The sequence below is a fragment of the Heterodontus francisci genome, chromosome 4 (genome assembly GCF_036365525.1).
Source record: "Heterodontus francisci isolate sHetFra1 chromosome 4, sHetFra1.hap1, whole genome shotgun sequence".
NCBI lineage: Eukaryota > Metazoa > Chordata > Chondrichthyes > Heterodontiformes > Heterodontidae > Heterodontus > Heterodontus francisci.
The window spans coordinates 55416275-55433620 of record NC_090374.1 but is presented as its reverse complement, the minus strand read 5'-3'; the positions used below and the strand labels follow the sequence as shown (position 1 = coordinate 55433620).

Here is a 17346-nt window from a genome sequence, read left to right as displayed (position 1 = left end):
CAAGAAACGACTGAAGGCACTGGATACTGCAAAAGCTATGGGCCCTGACAATATTCCGGCAATAGTACTGAAGACCTGTGCTCCAGAACTTGCCACGCCCCTAGCCAAGCTGTTCCAGTACAGCTACAACACTGGCATCTACCCAGCAATGTGGAAAATTGCCCAGGTATGTCCTGTACACAAAAAGCAGGACAAGTCCAACCCGGCCAATTATCGCCCCATCAGCCTACTCTCAATCATCAGTAAGTGATGGAAGGTGTCATCAACAGCGCCATCAAGAGGCACTTGCTGAGCAATAACCTGCTCAGTGACGCTCGGTTTGGGTTCCACCAGGGCCACTCAGCTCCTGACCTCATTACAGCCTCGGTTCAAACATGGACAAAAAGAGCAGAACTCAAGAGGTGAGGTGAGAGTGACTGCCCTCGTCATCGAGGCAGCATTTGACCGAGTATGGCATCACGGAGCCCAAGCAAAACTGAGGTCAATGGGAATCAGGGGGAAAACCCTCCGCTGGTTGGAGTCATACCTAGCACAAAGGAAGATGATTGTGGTTGTTGGAGGTCAATCATCTGAGCTCCAGGACATCACTGCAGGAGTTCCTCAGGGTAGTGTCCTAGGTCCAACCATCTTCAGCTGCTTCATCAATGACCTTCCTTCAATCATAAGGTGAGAAGTGGGGATGTTCGCTGATGATTGCACAATGTTCAGCACCATTCGTGACTCCTCAGATACTGAAGCAGTCCGTGTAGAAATGCCGCAAGACCTGGACAATATCCAGGCTTGGGCTGATAAGTGGCAAGTATCATTCGCGCCACACAAGTGCCAGGCAATGACCATCTCCAACAAGAGAGAATCTAACCATCTCCCCTTGACATTCAACAGCATTACCATCGCTGAATCCCCCACTATCAACATCCTAGGGGCTACCATTGGCCAGAAACTGAACTGGAGTCGCCATATAAATACCGTGGCTACAAGAGCAGGTCAGAGGCTAGGAATCCTGAGGCGAGTAACTCACCTCCTGACTCCCCAAAGCCCGTCCACCATCTACAAGGCACAAGTCAAGAGTGTGATGGAATACTCTCCACTTGCCTGGATGGGTGCAGCTCCAACAACACTCAAGAAGCTCAACACCATCCAGGACAAAGCAGCCCGCTTGATTGGCACCCCATCTACAAACAGTCACTCCCTCCACCACCGACGCACAGTGGCAGCAGTGTGTACCATCTACAAGATGTACTGCAGCAATGCACCAAGGCTCCTTCGACAGACCTTCCAAACCAGTGACCTCTACCAACTAGAAGGACAAGGGCAGCAAATGCATGTGAACACCACCACCTGTAAGTTCCCCTCCAAGTCATCCTGACTTGGAACTATATCACCGTTCCTTCACTGTCGCTGGGGCCAAATCCTGGAACTCCCTTCCTAACAGCACTGTGGGTATACCTACCCCAAATGGACTGCAGCGGTTCAAGAAGGCAGCTCACCACCACCTTCTCTAGGGCAATTAGGGAAGGGCAATAAATGCTGGCCTGGCCAGCGATGCCCACATCCCATGAATGAATTTTTAAAAAATAGATTTAAGGCAACGGATTTGAGGAAAAAGTTTTTCAACCAGAGGGCGGCTGGAATCTGGAACGCACTGCCTGAAGAGGTGGTCGGGGCAGGAACCATCACAACATTTAAGTATTTAGATGAGCACTTGAAACGCCATAGCATACAAGGCTACGAGCCAAGTGCTGGAAAATGGGATTAGAATAGTTAGGTGCTTGATGGCTGACACAGACACGATGGGCCGAAGGGCTGTATAACTCTCCAACTCTATGACTCTGGTAGCTCAAGCAAGTGGTCATTCTCCATGTGAAAACCTAGACTGAGTGCCACTATGCTACTGAATTGTGGAGGACATGAGATACAACAACAAACCACTTTCCTTTCCTGTCTTTATCCACACACCATACAAAAGGCGTTGTTATTTAACAATTAGGAGTAACAGCCATTGATTTTTTTTTCCTTTTGCTAACCAGTGAGCACTGAAAACAACCACAGCTTGACAACTCCTGCTTGACTGCAATCAATTAACTCAGTACAGCCCAGAAGGGTGACCTTCAGGTTTGTACAGTTTAGTAAGCACTGTTCCTTCACCCATCTGGGAGTTCAAACCAATGGAGCCTATAAGGATGGCCTGCTCCATGTTAAAAGGTAGGTACAACATACCAAATTGTCAAAATATAACTATAATCGACTGAAAAATGTTGTTTCCACTTAAAATATCTTCACATTCGTAGTGGAAACGCAACAGCTTCATCTGTGCCTTAATCGGTCTACTAAATATCAGCAAGTTTCACAGCGATTCTCTTGCCTGTCGAGACAGTCTGGTCATCCGATGATGTTAAAGGGTCATTTGGCATAGAGTATGCCATCCTAAATCTATTCCACTAGTTCAAGTACCCCAATAGCACATTGGTAAGCATGTGTCTTGTTCTCCCAGAATATTTCCCGGTGCTGCTTCTACTGGACACAAAGCTCTAAGCACAAGTTTAACTAACTCTTTCTACCTGGACTGCTGGATATTGGACTACAGCGTGTTTACAATCTCTCCACCTGTCTGCCTTCCGTTAACCGCATATTTCTGACCGATCGCCCCCCTCAAATCTAAATCAGGGGACATAATCACTGACCAACGCAAACAAATGGATCGCTGGGTTGAGCACTACCTAGAACTGTACTCCAGGGAGAATGTTGTCACTGAGACTGCCCTCAATGCAGCCCAGTCTCTGCCTGTCATGGATGAGCTGGACATACAGCCAACCAAATCGGAACTCAGTGATGCCATTGATTCTCTAGCCAGCGGAAAAGCCCCTGGGAAGGACAGCATTACCCCTGAAATAATCAAGAGTGCCAAGCCTGTTATACTCTCAGCACTACATGAACTGCTATGCCTCTGCTGGGACGAGGGAGCAGTACCCCAGGACATGCGCAAAGCCAATATCATCACCCTCTATAAAAACAAAGGTGACCGCAGTGACTGCAACAACGACCGTGGAATCTCCCTGCTCAGCATAGTGGGGAAAGTCTTTGCTCGAGTCGCTCTAAACAGGCTCCAGAAGCTGGCCGAGCGCGTCTACCCTGAGGCACAGTGTGGCTTTCGTGCAGAGAGATCGACCGTTGACATGCTGTTCTCCCTTCGTCAGATACAGGAGAAATGCCGTGAACAACAGATGCCCCTCTACATTGCTTTCATTGATCTCACCAAAGCCTTTGACCTCGTCAGCAGACGTGGTCTCTTCAGACTACTAGAAAAGATTGGATGTCCACCAAAGCTACTAAGTATCATCACCTCATTCCATGACAATATGAAAGGCACAATTCAACATGGTGGCTCCTTATCAGACCCCTTTCCTATCCTGACTGGCGTGAAACAGGGCTGTGTTCTCGCACCCACACTTTTTGGGATTCTTATCCCTGCTGCTTTCACATGTGTTCAAGTCCTCAGAAGAAGGAATTTTCCTCCACACAAGATCAGGGGGCAGGTTGTTCAACCTTGCCCGTCTAAGAGCGAAGCCCAAAGTACGGAATGTGCTCATCAGGGAACTCCTCTTTGCTGACGATGCTGCTTTAACATCTCACACTGAAGAGTGCCTGCAGAGTCTCATCGACAGGTTTGCGGCTGCCTGCAATGAATTTGGCCTAACCATCAGCCTCAAGAAAACGAACATCATGGGGCAGGACGTCAGAAATGCTCCATCCAACAATATTGGCGACCACGCTCTGGAAGTGGTTCAAGAGTTCACCTACCTAGGCTCAACTATCATCAGTAACCTGTCTCTAGATGCAGAAATCAACAAGCGCATGGGAAAGGCTTCCACTGCTATGTCCAGACTGGCCAAGAGTGTGTGGGAAAATGGTGCACTGACACGGAACACGAAAGTCCGAGTGTATCAAGCCTGTGTCCTCAGTACCTTGCTCTATGGCAGCGAGGCCTGGACAACGTATGTCAGCCAAGAGCGACGTCTCAATTCATTCCATCTTCACTGCCTCCGGAGAATACTTGGCATCAGGTGGCAGGACCGTATCTCCAACAGAGAAGTCCTCGAGGCGGCCAACATCCCCAGCTTATACACACTACTGAGTCAGCAGCGCTTGAGATGCCTTGGCCATGTGAGCCGCATGGAAGATGGCAGGATCCCCAAAGACACATTGTACAGCGAGCTTGCCACTGGTATCAGACCCACCGGCCGGCCATGTCTCCGCTTTAAAGACGTCTGCAAACACGACATGAAGTCCTGTGACATTGATCACAAGTCGTGGGAGTCAGTTGCCAGCGTTCGCCAGAGCTGGCGGGCAGTCATAAAGGCGGGGCTAAAGTGTGGCGAGTCGAAGAAACTTAGCAGTTGGCAGGAAAAAAGTCAGAGGCGCAAGGGGAGAGCCAACTGTGTAACAGCCCCGACAAACAAATTTTTCTGCAGCACCTGTGGAAGAGCTTGTCACTCTAGAATTGGCCTCTTTAGCCACTCCAGGCACTGCTCCACACACCACTGACCACCTCCAGGCGCTTACCCATTGTTTCTCGAGATAAGGAGGCCAAAGAAGAAATATCAGCAAGTTTCACAGCAATTCTCTTGCCTGTCGAGACAGTCTGGTCATCCGATGATGTTAAAGGGTCATTTGGCATAGAGTATGCCATCCTAAATCTATTCCACTAGTTCAAGTACCCCAATAGCACATTGGTAAGCATGTGTCTTGTTCTCCCAGAATATTTCCCGGTGCTGCTTCTACTGGATACAAAGATCTAAGCACAAGTTTAACTAACTCTTTCTACCTGGACTGCTGGATATTGGACTACAGCGTGTTTACAATCTCTCCACCTGTCTGCCTCTCGTTAACCGCATATTTCTGACCGATCTGCCCTTATTCGCCGGGTTGCTTTGCTCTGCCACCTAATGTTAAAAGTAGGAAAGTAACAAGCAGATGCCCTACTGTTGTACATCGCACCCAAGGGACAGTTTTTAAAACAAGTCATGTAACTCCCAATGTAGCAAAGAACAATCTGCCGCGTGATACAATGTAGCAGATAAAGGGCAATAAACAACCCGATAAACCTGGGACTTCATCGTCACATCTCGCATGGCATGTTATAGTTTTAAAGGCGAACGGACAGGCTGCAGCACCCCGGTTCAAAGCGCCATTGTCCTTTTAGCCACACAGCTGAGTGGCAGGACGCAGGTGTGGACTCACGAGTAGCCGGCTCAATACCTGCGAACCCTTTCACTGCTCTGCTCAACAACGCGCTCCGCCGCAGCAAGAAGGCTGCCATCTTGGAATGAACCAAACCAAACTTCGGCAGGGAGATACAATAAATAACCTGGGCATTGAAAAGCGCAGTTTCCAGTTATTATACAGTCTTACACATATGCTATAATAGGCTGCGGTTAAAGCGGGACTTCAGGTGATTTCATTCTCCCCCCCCCCGGTGCGCGATGGTAGTGTCCGGTTGGAATGGCGGTGATTGTGACGCGGGGGTTCAGTGTTCTCTTTCAGAATGTCAGAAGCTGCACCTTCCTTCATCAGCATAGAGCCCGCGACTGCTGGCGCTGCGGTGAGTGAGTGAGCGAGCATGGCGGCGGCTCCTTGTTTAACCGGGCGCTTTGCTGCTGGAGCCGCTGCGCTGTTTTACAGGGTGGCACATGAACCGGCTGAGCGCCGGCGGTGACATTAGTGTGTTCAGTAAAATAAAGGCAAAATATTGCAGCTGCTGGAAATCTGAAATAAAAACAGAAAGTGCTGGAAATACTCAGTTCTGATGAAAGGGCACAGACCTGAAACGTTAACTCTGCTTCTCTCTCAGATGCTACCAGACCTGCAGAATATTTCCAGCACTTTTTTTCAGTGATAGGACACCAGGCAGGTGGCAAACCCCAATAAAGAGATAGGAGCAAAATACTGCGGATGCTGGAAATCTGAAACAAAAACAAGAAATGCTGGATTCACTCAGCAGGTCTGGCAGCATCTGTGGAAAGAGAAGCAGAGTTAACGTTTCGGGTCAGTGACCCTTCTTCGGAGTTCCGAAGAAGGGTCACTGACCCGAAACGTTAACTCTACTTCTCTTTCCACAGATGCTGCCAGACCTGCTGAGTGAATCCAGCATTTCTTGGTTTTGTTAAAGAGATAGGAGCTGTGTTTTGCATTTCTGTTTAAAATCGTCTATATGGCTCATGTTTTAAATCAATGTTAGTGATTGACTGTCACTCCTAAAGATAACTATGCATGTAATTGTAGCTGTGGGAGCCTGCTTCCAAGATTCTGACCAGTAACTTGGTTGGCATCGATGAAAGATGATGGACATACAGCAAACAATCTATTAAAGTGGGGTGTCTTCTCTTGGTGCACCTTTGCTGATGGCTGTGAAGGCCAATCCTTGAGAGGCAGTTTCTGCCACAACTGCTGCATGTGATGCTGCCAAGTGACGCTGTAAGTTGTTGTTTTTGATGCTGTTGCCAAGATTCTGTGGCAACTGATCATGGTGGTCGTGCACACCAGTCCACAGGATGTGTTGCCATTTCCCTCTTTCGCCAGCTAGTGACTCCTAAGTGCGATAGTCGACATTTAGGGCCTTCATGTCACCCTTGCAAGCATCCTTGAAGTGGAGCTTTGGGCTCCCCACTGATCATCTGGTCCCGTCTGCCTCAGCATACAAAAGGTCCTTGGGTATGCGACTGTCTTCCATCCTGCGGACGTATCTGATCGACGGAAGCCACCACTGTTTGATTAGTGCCAGTACACTTGGGAGCTCTGCCTTTAAGAGGACTGCTGCATTTGTGATTTTTGCCCTTCCAAGATATACCATAATGTGCCACAGACAGTGAAGATGGAAATTATTGAGCTTCTTTTCCTGGTAGCTGTAAATCACCCATGTTTCACAGCCATACAGCAAGGTGCTGTGAACACAGGCCTGATAAACCACCAGCTTGGTCCTAAGGGTCAGCTTGGTGTTATCCCATGTGTGTTTCGCAAGTTGGTCAAAGGTGGTAACTGCTTTCCCTAGGCGTGTATTGAGCTCTGCATCAAGGGACAGATTGTCTGTCACCGTGGACCCAAGGTAGAAGAATTTGCTAACCACTGTGTGATCAGGGGCGGAGACCCAGCACCTTGTCCCATGACCATGGTTTTCTTGATGCTTATATTCAAGAGCAAGTTACAGGCATGGGAGAGACAGTCCATAATTATTTGTAGCTGAGTTTCCATGTGAGCAACTAGCACAGCATCATCAGTGTAGAGGAGTTCTCTGATCAGGATGCAATGTGTTTTTGTCTTCACTTTCAGCCTTGATAGATTGTAGAGCTTGCCGTCTGACCTAGTGTGCAAGTAGTCACCTTCCATATCTGCAGGGAAGGTGAAGGTCCGGAGCATGGAGAAGAAGCTGCCAAACTGAGTGGGGGCTAGGACACAACGCCATTTCATTGCATTCTTCACTCAGACACTGTCAGAAGTGGAGTCATCAGACTGTACTGTGCAGGGCATGTTGTCATGGAAGGAGTGGATGAGACTGAGGAGCTTCGGTGGACAGCCAATTTTTCCCAAAATCATGTACAGCCTGCTCTGCTGGTGGTGTTGAATGCCTTAATGAGATCTACAGAAGTAAGGAAAAAGGGGTATGCTCTGTTCCCTACACTTCTCTTGTAGCTGGTGAATGGACAAGATCATATCCACAGTAGATCTACCAGCATGGAAACCACACTGCGCTTCTGGGTACACTCGGTCTGCAAGTAAATGGAGTATTTTAAATATGACCCTAGCAAAGGCCTTCCCCGTGACGCTAGATGCCCCTATAGTTGTTGCAGTAACAGCACCGACAAAGTGCACTTTCAAAGTTAAAGAATTCTAAGTGAAAAGGAAACCTGCAGAACGCTTTTTATCACATGCACTCCTTGCAGTCATGTGGAATCAGCTATTGATATCACTCTGTTGAAAGAACGATCTTCAAGCCCAAAAAAAGGACAAAATACCTTCCCTCGTTATAAAAAAAAAGGGTTGTTTGCTGACCGATTATTAGTAATGTTCTAGTTATGACAAATTGATGCACAATTCTCCTTAATATGACTATTAAAAGTTGCAAACGTGGAATCACGACCTAACTTGGAGACGCAATGCTAATAAGATCTTCTGTTGGATCTCATTTAGATTTTTCTCTGCCTTACTCCATTATTAATCTACAGGACATGTGCCCAAACAGTTCTTTCCATGGTTTGGAACAGAAAGCCTTCCTTTGGTCAATATACAAAGTCCAAGAAGCATTAAGAGGTTAATGTTTGCCAAGAAACAAGGGATAGATTGGACACATCTATCTAGTCATGCTCTGACCATCATGAGTGTGAAGCAGGCTTGATGGGCCAGAGTGTCTTTTTCCTATCTGTCAATTATGTATGTTCTAAGCTGCCACTTATTATCTGTGGGGATGGGGGGTGGGGGGGGGGGGGGGGTGCACATCTTTGCCAGAGCTCCTCATATAAGGAATTTGAGTAAACAATTAATGATGAGTGAGATTCATATGTTACGCTGCATATCAACATCTAGAACAACTAAATGGCTGGAGAACACAAGTTGCCCCATGTAGGTTTTTTTCTGCAAGCTGAAGGCAGATATCTAGCATATAGCTGACGAGGAAAGTCTGAGATTTGGTATGACAGCTACTGAAAAATGTCACCTGGATTCTGGGTATGAGGCCACATGCCCATATTACCATGACTCAGCTGTAGCGAGGCAAGTGTGCATCTGTACTCTGGGTGGAAGGATAAATAACGTACTCAGATATTTTATGGTGAGTTATGCTGCTTGTGCAGGTCTGAGCAGCTGTGCACTGAGAGGCCTTAATTTTATGGAGCCAGCGGGGGTCCCAAAGCCAGCCTAAAAGGCAAGAGGAACCCTGCCTCGGCTCCTTGGAGATTACCGCCCCCCCCCCCCCTCATCACGCCTCCAGCTCTATACTAACTGCCTGGTGCCTTTAAGAACGGAGAGTCCGCCTCCCAGATGCTGGCCAATCAGAGAGCCGGCAGCTCAGTAGTGTCAGCAGCGCCACTGTCTTCGACCTTTTGATCTAACCCACCCCCAACGAAATTGCATGGCAATGGGCACTCCACCCGCTTGTCTTCTGTTGCTATTTTATGGCTCACTCCCCCCCCCACCATCCCACCTCCCATCTCATCTCCCAGGGGCTCATAAAATTCCACCCAGAGAGGATGAAACCAAACTTTTCAGTTCAGATGATCAGCAACTGGAGTTGAATTTTTTATTAATCTGCTCCAGATGACACTGTAAGCCAGTGCCCAAGCAGGGAGTTTGGACAACATAGGAGTAGGCCACTTAGCTCCTCGGACCTGTTCCGCCATTCAGTGAGATCGTGGCTGATGTGTGACCTAACTCCATAAACTGGCCTTTGCCCCGAATTCCTGAATACTTTTGGTGAACAAAAATCTATCAAAAAAATCTCTGATTTAAAATTAACAATTGACCTTGCACCAATTGCTGTTTGCGGAAGAGAGTTCCAAAGTTCTACCACCCTCTGTGTGAGGAAGTATTTCCTAATTTCACATCTGAAAGGTCTGGCTCTAATTTTTAGACTATGCCCCCTGGTCCTCAACTCCCCAACTAGCAGAAATAGTTTCTCCCAGTCTACCCTAGGGGAGACAGTGGTGTAGTGGTAATGTCACTGGACTAGTAATCCAAAGGCCCAGGCTGCTGAAATTTAAATTCAATTAATTGATTAAAAATATGAAATTGAAATTGTGCCATGAAACTATCATCAATTGTCATAAACACCCATTACTAATGTCCTTTAGGGAAGGAAATCTGCTGTTCTTACCTGGTCTAGCCGACATGTGACTCCAGACCCACAGCAATTGCCTAGCAAGCCACTCAGTTGTCAAGGGCAATTAGGCAACAAATGCTGGCCTTGCCAGCCCACATCCCATGAAAGAATAAAAGAAATCTATCTGTTCCCCTTAATATCTTGAAAACTTAAATCTAATCACCCCTTAACCTTCTAAATTCCAGGGAATGCAATCCTAGTTTGTTTAATCTTTTTGCAGCCAGTTTATCATTTATCCACCCTGATGGCCCGACCAGCTTCAGGCCTCTTTATTTCGTAAATTCTTTGCAGGCATCCGAGGGCGCCTCCATGTGAGCCACCCTCATGCTCGCCTTCCTACCTCGGCAGCACCCACCTCTCCTGATGGGGCTACCGGCCTGACATTGCTGTGGGCCCTCTGATTGGACCTGCAGCCTCAAGCTTGCCTGCCGTCCTTAAAAGAAAGGCAAGTGCAGATCAATTAGGAGGTCACCTCCCGGAAGGTTGCGCCAGCTGGCACACTGACAACATGTGTAGTCCCGGGACCCCCATATGAGCCCAACATTGGAGTCCTGGCAGAAAATCCAGCCCCATTAGTCACATCCTGCCAATTAGACCATTTGCCCGTTATCCCTCCTCTGTCTTCTGCCACTCAGCCGATTTTCTAAACAGGTCATAATTTGCCTTCAATTCCATAAATTTCAACATGAGCTAACAATCTCTTATGAAGGACTTTATCAATTGCCTACCAGATGTCCATATAAATAGCATCCATAGACATTCCCCTGTCCACTACATGGTCAGCTGTTCAAAAAATTCAATCAGATTCATGAAAGTGCTATTGAGTATCGGAATAGGAGGATAGAGCAGATGAATGCGTGGCTGAAGAGATGGTGCAGGAGGGAGGGCTTTAGTTTCCTGGATCACTGGGTCTGTTTCTGGCAAAGGTGGGACCTGCACAAGTTGGACGGGTTGCACCTGAACCGGAACGGGACCAACATCCTTGCTGGGAGGTTTTTTAGTGCTGTTGACGGTGGTGGGGGTGGGGGGGTTAAACTAATTTGGCAGGGAGATGGGATACAGAGTGGAGTAGGGGGTAATGCTCAGTCAAATATAGAAGAGAAACTGTCAGTCTCGAAGGCAGAGCAGATCTGTAGAGGCACAAGGGAAAAATACAAGGCTGGATTGCATCTATTTTAATGCAAGGAGTCTTACTAGTAAGGCAGATGAATTGAGGGCTTTGATTAGCACATGGGATTACGATATTGTTGCTATCACAGAAACATGATTGAGGGAGGGGCAGGACTGGCAGCTCAATATTCCAGGGTATAGAATCTTCAGGCGTGACAGGGGAGGGGATAAAAGAGGAGGTGGTCTTGCACTGTTGATCAAGGAGTCAATTACTGCAGTAAGGAGGGATGATATCTTAGAATGTTCTTCAAATGAGGCCACATGGGTAGAACTTAAAAACAAAAAGGGGGAAACCACTTAGCTGGGAGTGTACGACAGGCCTCCAAACAGTCAGGGAGAGATAGAGGAGCAGATATGTAGGCAAATCTCAGAGAGGTGTAAAAATAATAGGGTAACAATAGTAGGGGATTTCAACTTCCTTAATATCAACTGGGATAGTCTTAATGTAAAAGGCTTAACGGGGGCAGAATTCTTAAAATGCCTACAGGAGAGCATTTTGAGCCAGTACGTAGAAAGTCCTACAAGAGAAGGACCTAATCCTAGGGAATGAAGCTGGACAAGTGGTAGAAGTGTCAGTGGGGGAGCATTTCAGGGATAGTGACCATAACTCCGTAAGATTTAAGGTAGTTATGGAAAAGGACAAAGACGGGTTGGAAATAAAGGTTCTGAACTGGGGGAAGGCCAATTTCTATATGATAAAACAGGATCTGGCCAGAGTGGACTGGGAGCAGCTACTTGTAGGAAAGTCTACATCAGACCAGTGGGAGTCATTAAAAGAGGAAATAGTGAGGGTTCAGGGCCAACATGTACCTGTTAAGGTGAAGGGTCGGAACAAGAAGTCCAGGGAACCCTAGATGTCAAGGGATACAGAGGATTGGATTCAGGAAAAAAAAGGAGGCTATGGCAGATTCGGAGAGCTGAAAACAGCTGGAGGCACTAGAGGAGTATAGAAAGTGTAGGGGGTTCTAAAAAAAGTAATTAGGAGAGCAAAGAGGGGACATGAAAAAACACTGGCGGGCAAGATAAAAGAAAATCCTAAGGCATTTTATAAGTATATTAAGGGCAAGAGGATAAACAGGGAAAGCGTGGGGCCCATTAGGTGTAGAGATCAGGGAGGGGGATTGTGATATACTTGAACATATTAGCATTGAAAGGGAGGCAGTATTAGCTTTTTTAGCGGTCTTAAAAGTGGATTAAACCCCAGGCCCAGATGAGATGTATCCCAGGCTGTTATGTGAGGCAAGGGAGGAGATAGCAGGGGTTCTGACACAAATTTTCAAATCCTCTCTGGCCACAGGAGAGGTACCAGAGGACTGGAGGACAGCGAATGTGGTGCCATTATACAAGAAGGGTAGCAGGGATAAACCAGGTAATTACAGGCCGGTGAGTGGTTGGGAAAATATTGGAAAAAGTGCTGAGAGACATGATTAATCTCCACTTGGAGAGGCAGGGATTAATCAGGGACAGTCAGCATGGCTTTGTCAGGGGGAGATCGTGTCTAATTAACTTGATTTAATTTTTCGAGGCAGTGACTAGATGTGTAGATGAGGGTAAAGCAGTTGATATAGTCTACATGGACTTCATTAAGGCTTTTGATAAGGTCCCGCATGGGAGATTGGTTAAGAAGGTAAGAGTCCATGGGATCCAGGGCAATTTGGATCCAAAATTGGCTTAGTGGCAGGAGGCAGATGGTGATGGTCGAGGGTTGTTTTTGCGAGTGGAAGTCTGTGACCAGTGGTGTACCACAGGGATCAGTGCTGGAACCCTTGCTGTTGCAGTGTACATTAATGATTTAGACGTGAATATAAGAGGTATGATAAGTAAGTTTGCAGATGACACGAAAATTGGTGGTGTCATAAATAGTGAGGAGAAAAGCCTTAGATTACAGGATGATATAGATGGGCTGGTAAGATGGACAGAGCAGTGGCAAATGGAATTTAATCCTGAGAAGTGTGAGGTGATGCATTTTGGGAGGACTAACAAGGCAAGGGAATATACAATGGATGGTAGGACCCTAGGAAGTACAGAAAGTGTACTTTTCCACAGATCACTGAAGGCAGCAGCACATGTAGATAAGGTGGCTAGAAAGGCATATGGGATACTTGCCTTTATCAGCTGAGGCATAGAATATAAGAGCAGGGAGGTTATGATGGAGCTGTATAAAATGCTATTTAGGCCACAGCTGGAGTACTGTGTACAGTTCTGGGCACCACACTACAGGAAGGATGTGATTGCACTGGAGAGGGTGCAGAGGAGATTCACCAGGATGTTGCCTGGGCTGGAGCATTTCAGCTATGAACAGAGACTGAAAAGGCTCGGGTTGTTTGCCTTAGAGCAGAGAAGGCTGAGGGGGGACATGATTGAGGTATACAAAATTATGAGGGGCATTGATAGGTTAGATAGGAAGAAACTTCTTCCCATGGCGGAGGGGTGAATAACCAGGGAGCATAGATTTAAGGTAAGGGGCAGGAGGGTTCGAGGGGATTTGAGGAAAAAATGTTTCACCCAGAGGGTGGTTGGAATCTGGAACACACTGCTTGTAGAGTTGGTAGAGGCAGGAACCCTCACAACATTTAAGAAGTATTTAGATGAGCACTTGAAACGCCATAGCATACAAGGCTCGGGCCAAGTGCTGGAAAATGGGATTAGAATTGTTAGGTGCTTGATGGCCGGCACGGCCACAATGGGCCGAAGGGCCTGTTTCTGTGCTGTATGACTCAATAACTCTGTGAAGCATGACTACCCTTTACAAATCCACGCTGGTTCTCTCTGATCAGCTGAAAATTTTCAAGGTGTTCGTCACCCTATCCTTAATTGAAGACGTTGGCAATTTCCCAACAACAGATGGTGGTCCCCTGGTTTCCCTCTGTCACGTTTCCTAAATTGTGGAGTGTCATGTACAAGTTTTCAATCGAAAGAATGGTTCCTGAATTGAGAGAAATATAGTTCGGGCATCTGCTATGTTCTCACCGACTACCTTTAAAACCCTGGGATGGTTTTCTTCATTACTGTTATTTGGTTTACGTTAATTTGGGTGCATTCCTGTCCCTGATTCAATGTTAGTTTCCTTGGGACCTCTTCAGAAACATAGGAAGAAGGAATAAAATGGCAGGAAGAAAGAGATTCTGAAGGGGGGGCTGAAAGGGTATTCAGAAGGCTTTTAAAAGGAGAGAGTGGCAGTGAGACAGAGAGGTATATGATTCTGCACAGCTGAAGGCTCTTCCAATAATGGTGTGGCAAAGAGGAGGAGTAATGCCCAAAGGCTGGAGCTAGAGGAATGGTGTATTCGAGGTGGAGAAGGACTGGAGGAGATAGAGTGGGGCAAAGTCATGAAGAGACTTAAAGATAAGGATGGCTGTTTAAATTTAATAGTTGGAAGGAAAGGTTGGTCAGGAAGGGCAAGAATTGAACTTAGTACAGGACATAAAAACAAAAAATGCTGAAAATATGCAACAGGTCTGGCAACATCTGTGGAGAGAGAAACAGCTAATGTTTCAGGTCTGTAACCTTTCATTTGGACTTCGTGTAGGACATATTGTTTTGGACAAGTTGGAAGGAGAGCACCAGAGTCGTCAAGACTGGCAGTGGCAAAGTCATCAGTGACAGAGAGGTGCAAATGAGGACAGGGATGGGCAATGTTACAGAGTTGGTGGTAATGAAATGTATGTAGTATGTGTAGCTCAGCTAAGGATGCTAGCATTGCAAATGAACAGTTTTGGCCAGAATTGGTAGCAAAGGAATGAAGGTTTTAACGGGGACCAGACAATTGCTTCGGTCTTACCAATGTAAATTGTTATGAAAGTACTTTCATTTTTTAAATATTTTTGTGAGGTCTCCTGTTTTTAAATTGTGGAAATGGATTGCATTGGAAGACTGGAGTGACTCCATAGATGCTGGACTTTTTTTTTTAAAAGGTCAATGGAAAGACTTTGTTCAAAAATACTTACTGGAAGTCACATATCTTCAGCTAAGTAAACGGCAGGTGCCTTCTGACTATGGGAGTTGTTTACAGAGAAGTGACGTCAAGATTTATGGTGGTCAAGAGTTGGTTTTGTTTTGACTTGGGGTTTGAGTCAGCTGGGGATCAGTCTGCTAAAAGAAAAGACTAGTTCATCCTTTCTTCACCTCTCTGAGAAACCCTGAGAATCCAGTGTGTGATAGCTGAAATCCCCGATGCTGCATTTCTCCTGGAAAGCCTGCCAGACTAATCCTCGATGTCGCCTGAAGAGAACTGCTCCAGAAAGATCCCAGTGACAGCTGTCTATGCGTATTTGGGATGCCAGAAAAGGGCCAACTGGTATCATTCCATACCTTATCCTTTTCCTTCAAGAATTAAGAATATTTGGCCAAAGTATTTTTTTTGTCTTTTTTGTAAAAAAAAAACTCTGCAGAGAAAACTTTTCTATTTTTTCTTTAACTGGTGTGTGTTAGGCTAAGTTAGAAGGATACTTTTATATTTCAATCTGTGTGTCAATGCTATGAATCTTTACTGAATACATCTTGTTTTATAATAAAATTGATAATTTTGTTGTTTATTAAAGAAACCTAGTTGGTGGATTTTATTCTGAAATAGAAATAGTGTATTTAATTGGCTGTATAGGTAACTGGGTAAACATTTAAATATATGTTGTGACCTTTGGAGAAGTGGAACTAGAGAATGACAGTGCACTCCTCCCGTCTCGGTCGTAACAGAAGCTGAAAGAAGTTGTGACTCATTCAAGACTGAATGTCAGATGAGCAATCTACCAGCACAGAGGCAGTTGAGGGGCTGCAAGAGGTAGTGGAATGTGGAGCTGAGTGTCGTCAGTGTACATGTCAAAAGTAACCCCGTGCCTGCTGAGGGTGCCATCAATAGACAGCATGTGTTTAAGGAAGATAAGAGGGCCAGGGATAGATTCTGGAGGTTAACAGTTTAGGGATGGGAAGAAACATTATTATGAGAGATGCACTGTTATGTTTAGACAGGCCTGAATATAAAGCAAAAAAGAAAGAAAAGACAGACTTGCATTTATATAGCACTTTTCACAACCTGAGGTGTCCCAAAGCACTTTACAGCCAATGAAGTAATTTTTTGAAGTGTAGTTGCTGTTTTAATACAGGAAATGCGGCAGCCAATTTGTGCTTTCAAGCTCCCGTGAACATTAATGTGATGACCAGATAATCTGTTTTTGTGATGTTGATTGAGGGATAAATATTGGCCTGGACACTGGGGAGAACTCCCCAGCTCATCTTCAAAGTAGTTTTTTTATTCTTTTACAGGTGTGGGCATTGCTGGCTGCCAGTATTTATTGCCAATCCCTAATTGTTGGTAGCCACTTCTTGAACCACTGCAGTCCATGCGGGGTAGGTACACCCACAGTGCTGTTTGGAAGGGAGTTCCAGGATTTTGACCAAGCGACAGTGAAAGAATGGCGATATAGTTCCAAGTCGGGATGGTGTGTGACTTGGAGGGGAGCTTTTAGGTCATGGTCCCATGCATCTGCTGCCCTTGTCCTTCTAGGTGGTAGAGGTCGCGGGTTTGGAAGGTGCTGTCAATGGAGCTTTGGTGAGTTGCTGTAGTGCATCTTGTAGATGGTACACACTGCTGCCACTGTGTGTCAGTGGTGAAGGGAGTGAAAGTTGAAGGTGGTGGATGGGGTGGCAATCAAGCGGACTGCTTTGTCCTGGATGGTATCAAGCTTCTTGAGTGTTGTTGGAGATGCACCCATCCAGGCAAGTGGAGAGTATTCCATCACTTCTGACTTGTGCCTTGTAGATGGTGGATAGGCTTTGGGGAGTCAGGAGGTGAGTTACTCGCCGCAGGAATCCTAGCCTCTGAACTGCTCTTCTAGCCACAGTATTTATATGGCTGGTCCAGTTCCGCTTCTGGTCAATGGTAACCCCCAGGATTTTGATTGTGGGGAATTCAGCAATCGTAATGCCATTGAATGTCAAAGGGAGGTGGTTGGATTCTCTCTTGTTTGAGATGGTCATTGCCTGGCACTTGGGTTGCGCGAATGTAACTTATCAGCCCAAGCCGGAATGTTGTCCAGGTCTTGTTGCCTATGGACATGGACTGCTTCAGTAACTGAGGAGTCGTGAATGGTGCTGAACACTAATCATCAATGAACATCCCCACCTCTGACCTTATGATGAAGGGAAGGTCATTGATGAAGCAGCTGAAGATAGTTGGGCATAGGACACTATCCTGAGGAACTCCTGCAGTGATGTACTGGGGCTGAGGTGATTGACCTCCAACAACCACAACCTTCTTCCTTTGTGCTAGGAATGACTCCAACCAGTAAAGAGTTTTCCCCTGATTCCCATTAACT

At 46.3% G+C, this 17346-nt stretch overlaps 2 protein-coding genes across 2 annotated transcripts in view; one reads left to right on the top strand and one right to left on the bottom strand.

Moving 5' to 3' along the window:
• mrps27 (mitochondrial ribosomal protein S27) overlaps window positions 1-5333 on the bottom strand; it is a 99461-nt gene extending 94128 nt beyond the window's left edge. The window contains exon 1 of the mRNA XM_068029563.1: window positions 5257-5333. Coding sequence (XP_067885664.1) covers window positions 5257-5317 — 61 coding nt within the window. The 5' untranslated portion in view covers window positions 5318-5333. The remainder of the gene's footprint in view (window positions 1-5256) is intronic.
• A 165-nt stretch (window positions 5334-5498) lies between these two features.
• ptcd2 (pentatricopeptide repeat domain 2) overlaps window positions 5499-17346 on the top strand; it is a 45573-nt gene continuing 33725 nt past the window's right edge. Inside the window, exon 1 of the mRNA XM_068029565.1 lies at window positions 5499-5599. Coding sequence (XP_067885666.1) covers window positions 5500-5599 — 100 coding nt within the window. The 5' untranslated portion in view covers window position 5499. The remainder of the gene's footprint in view (window positions 5600-17346) is intronic.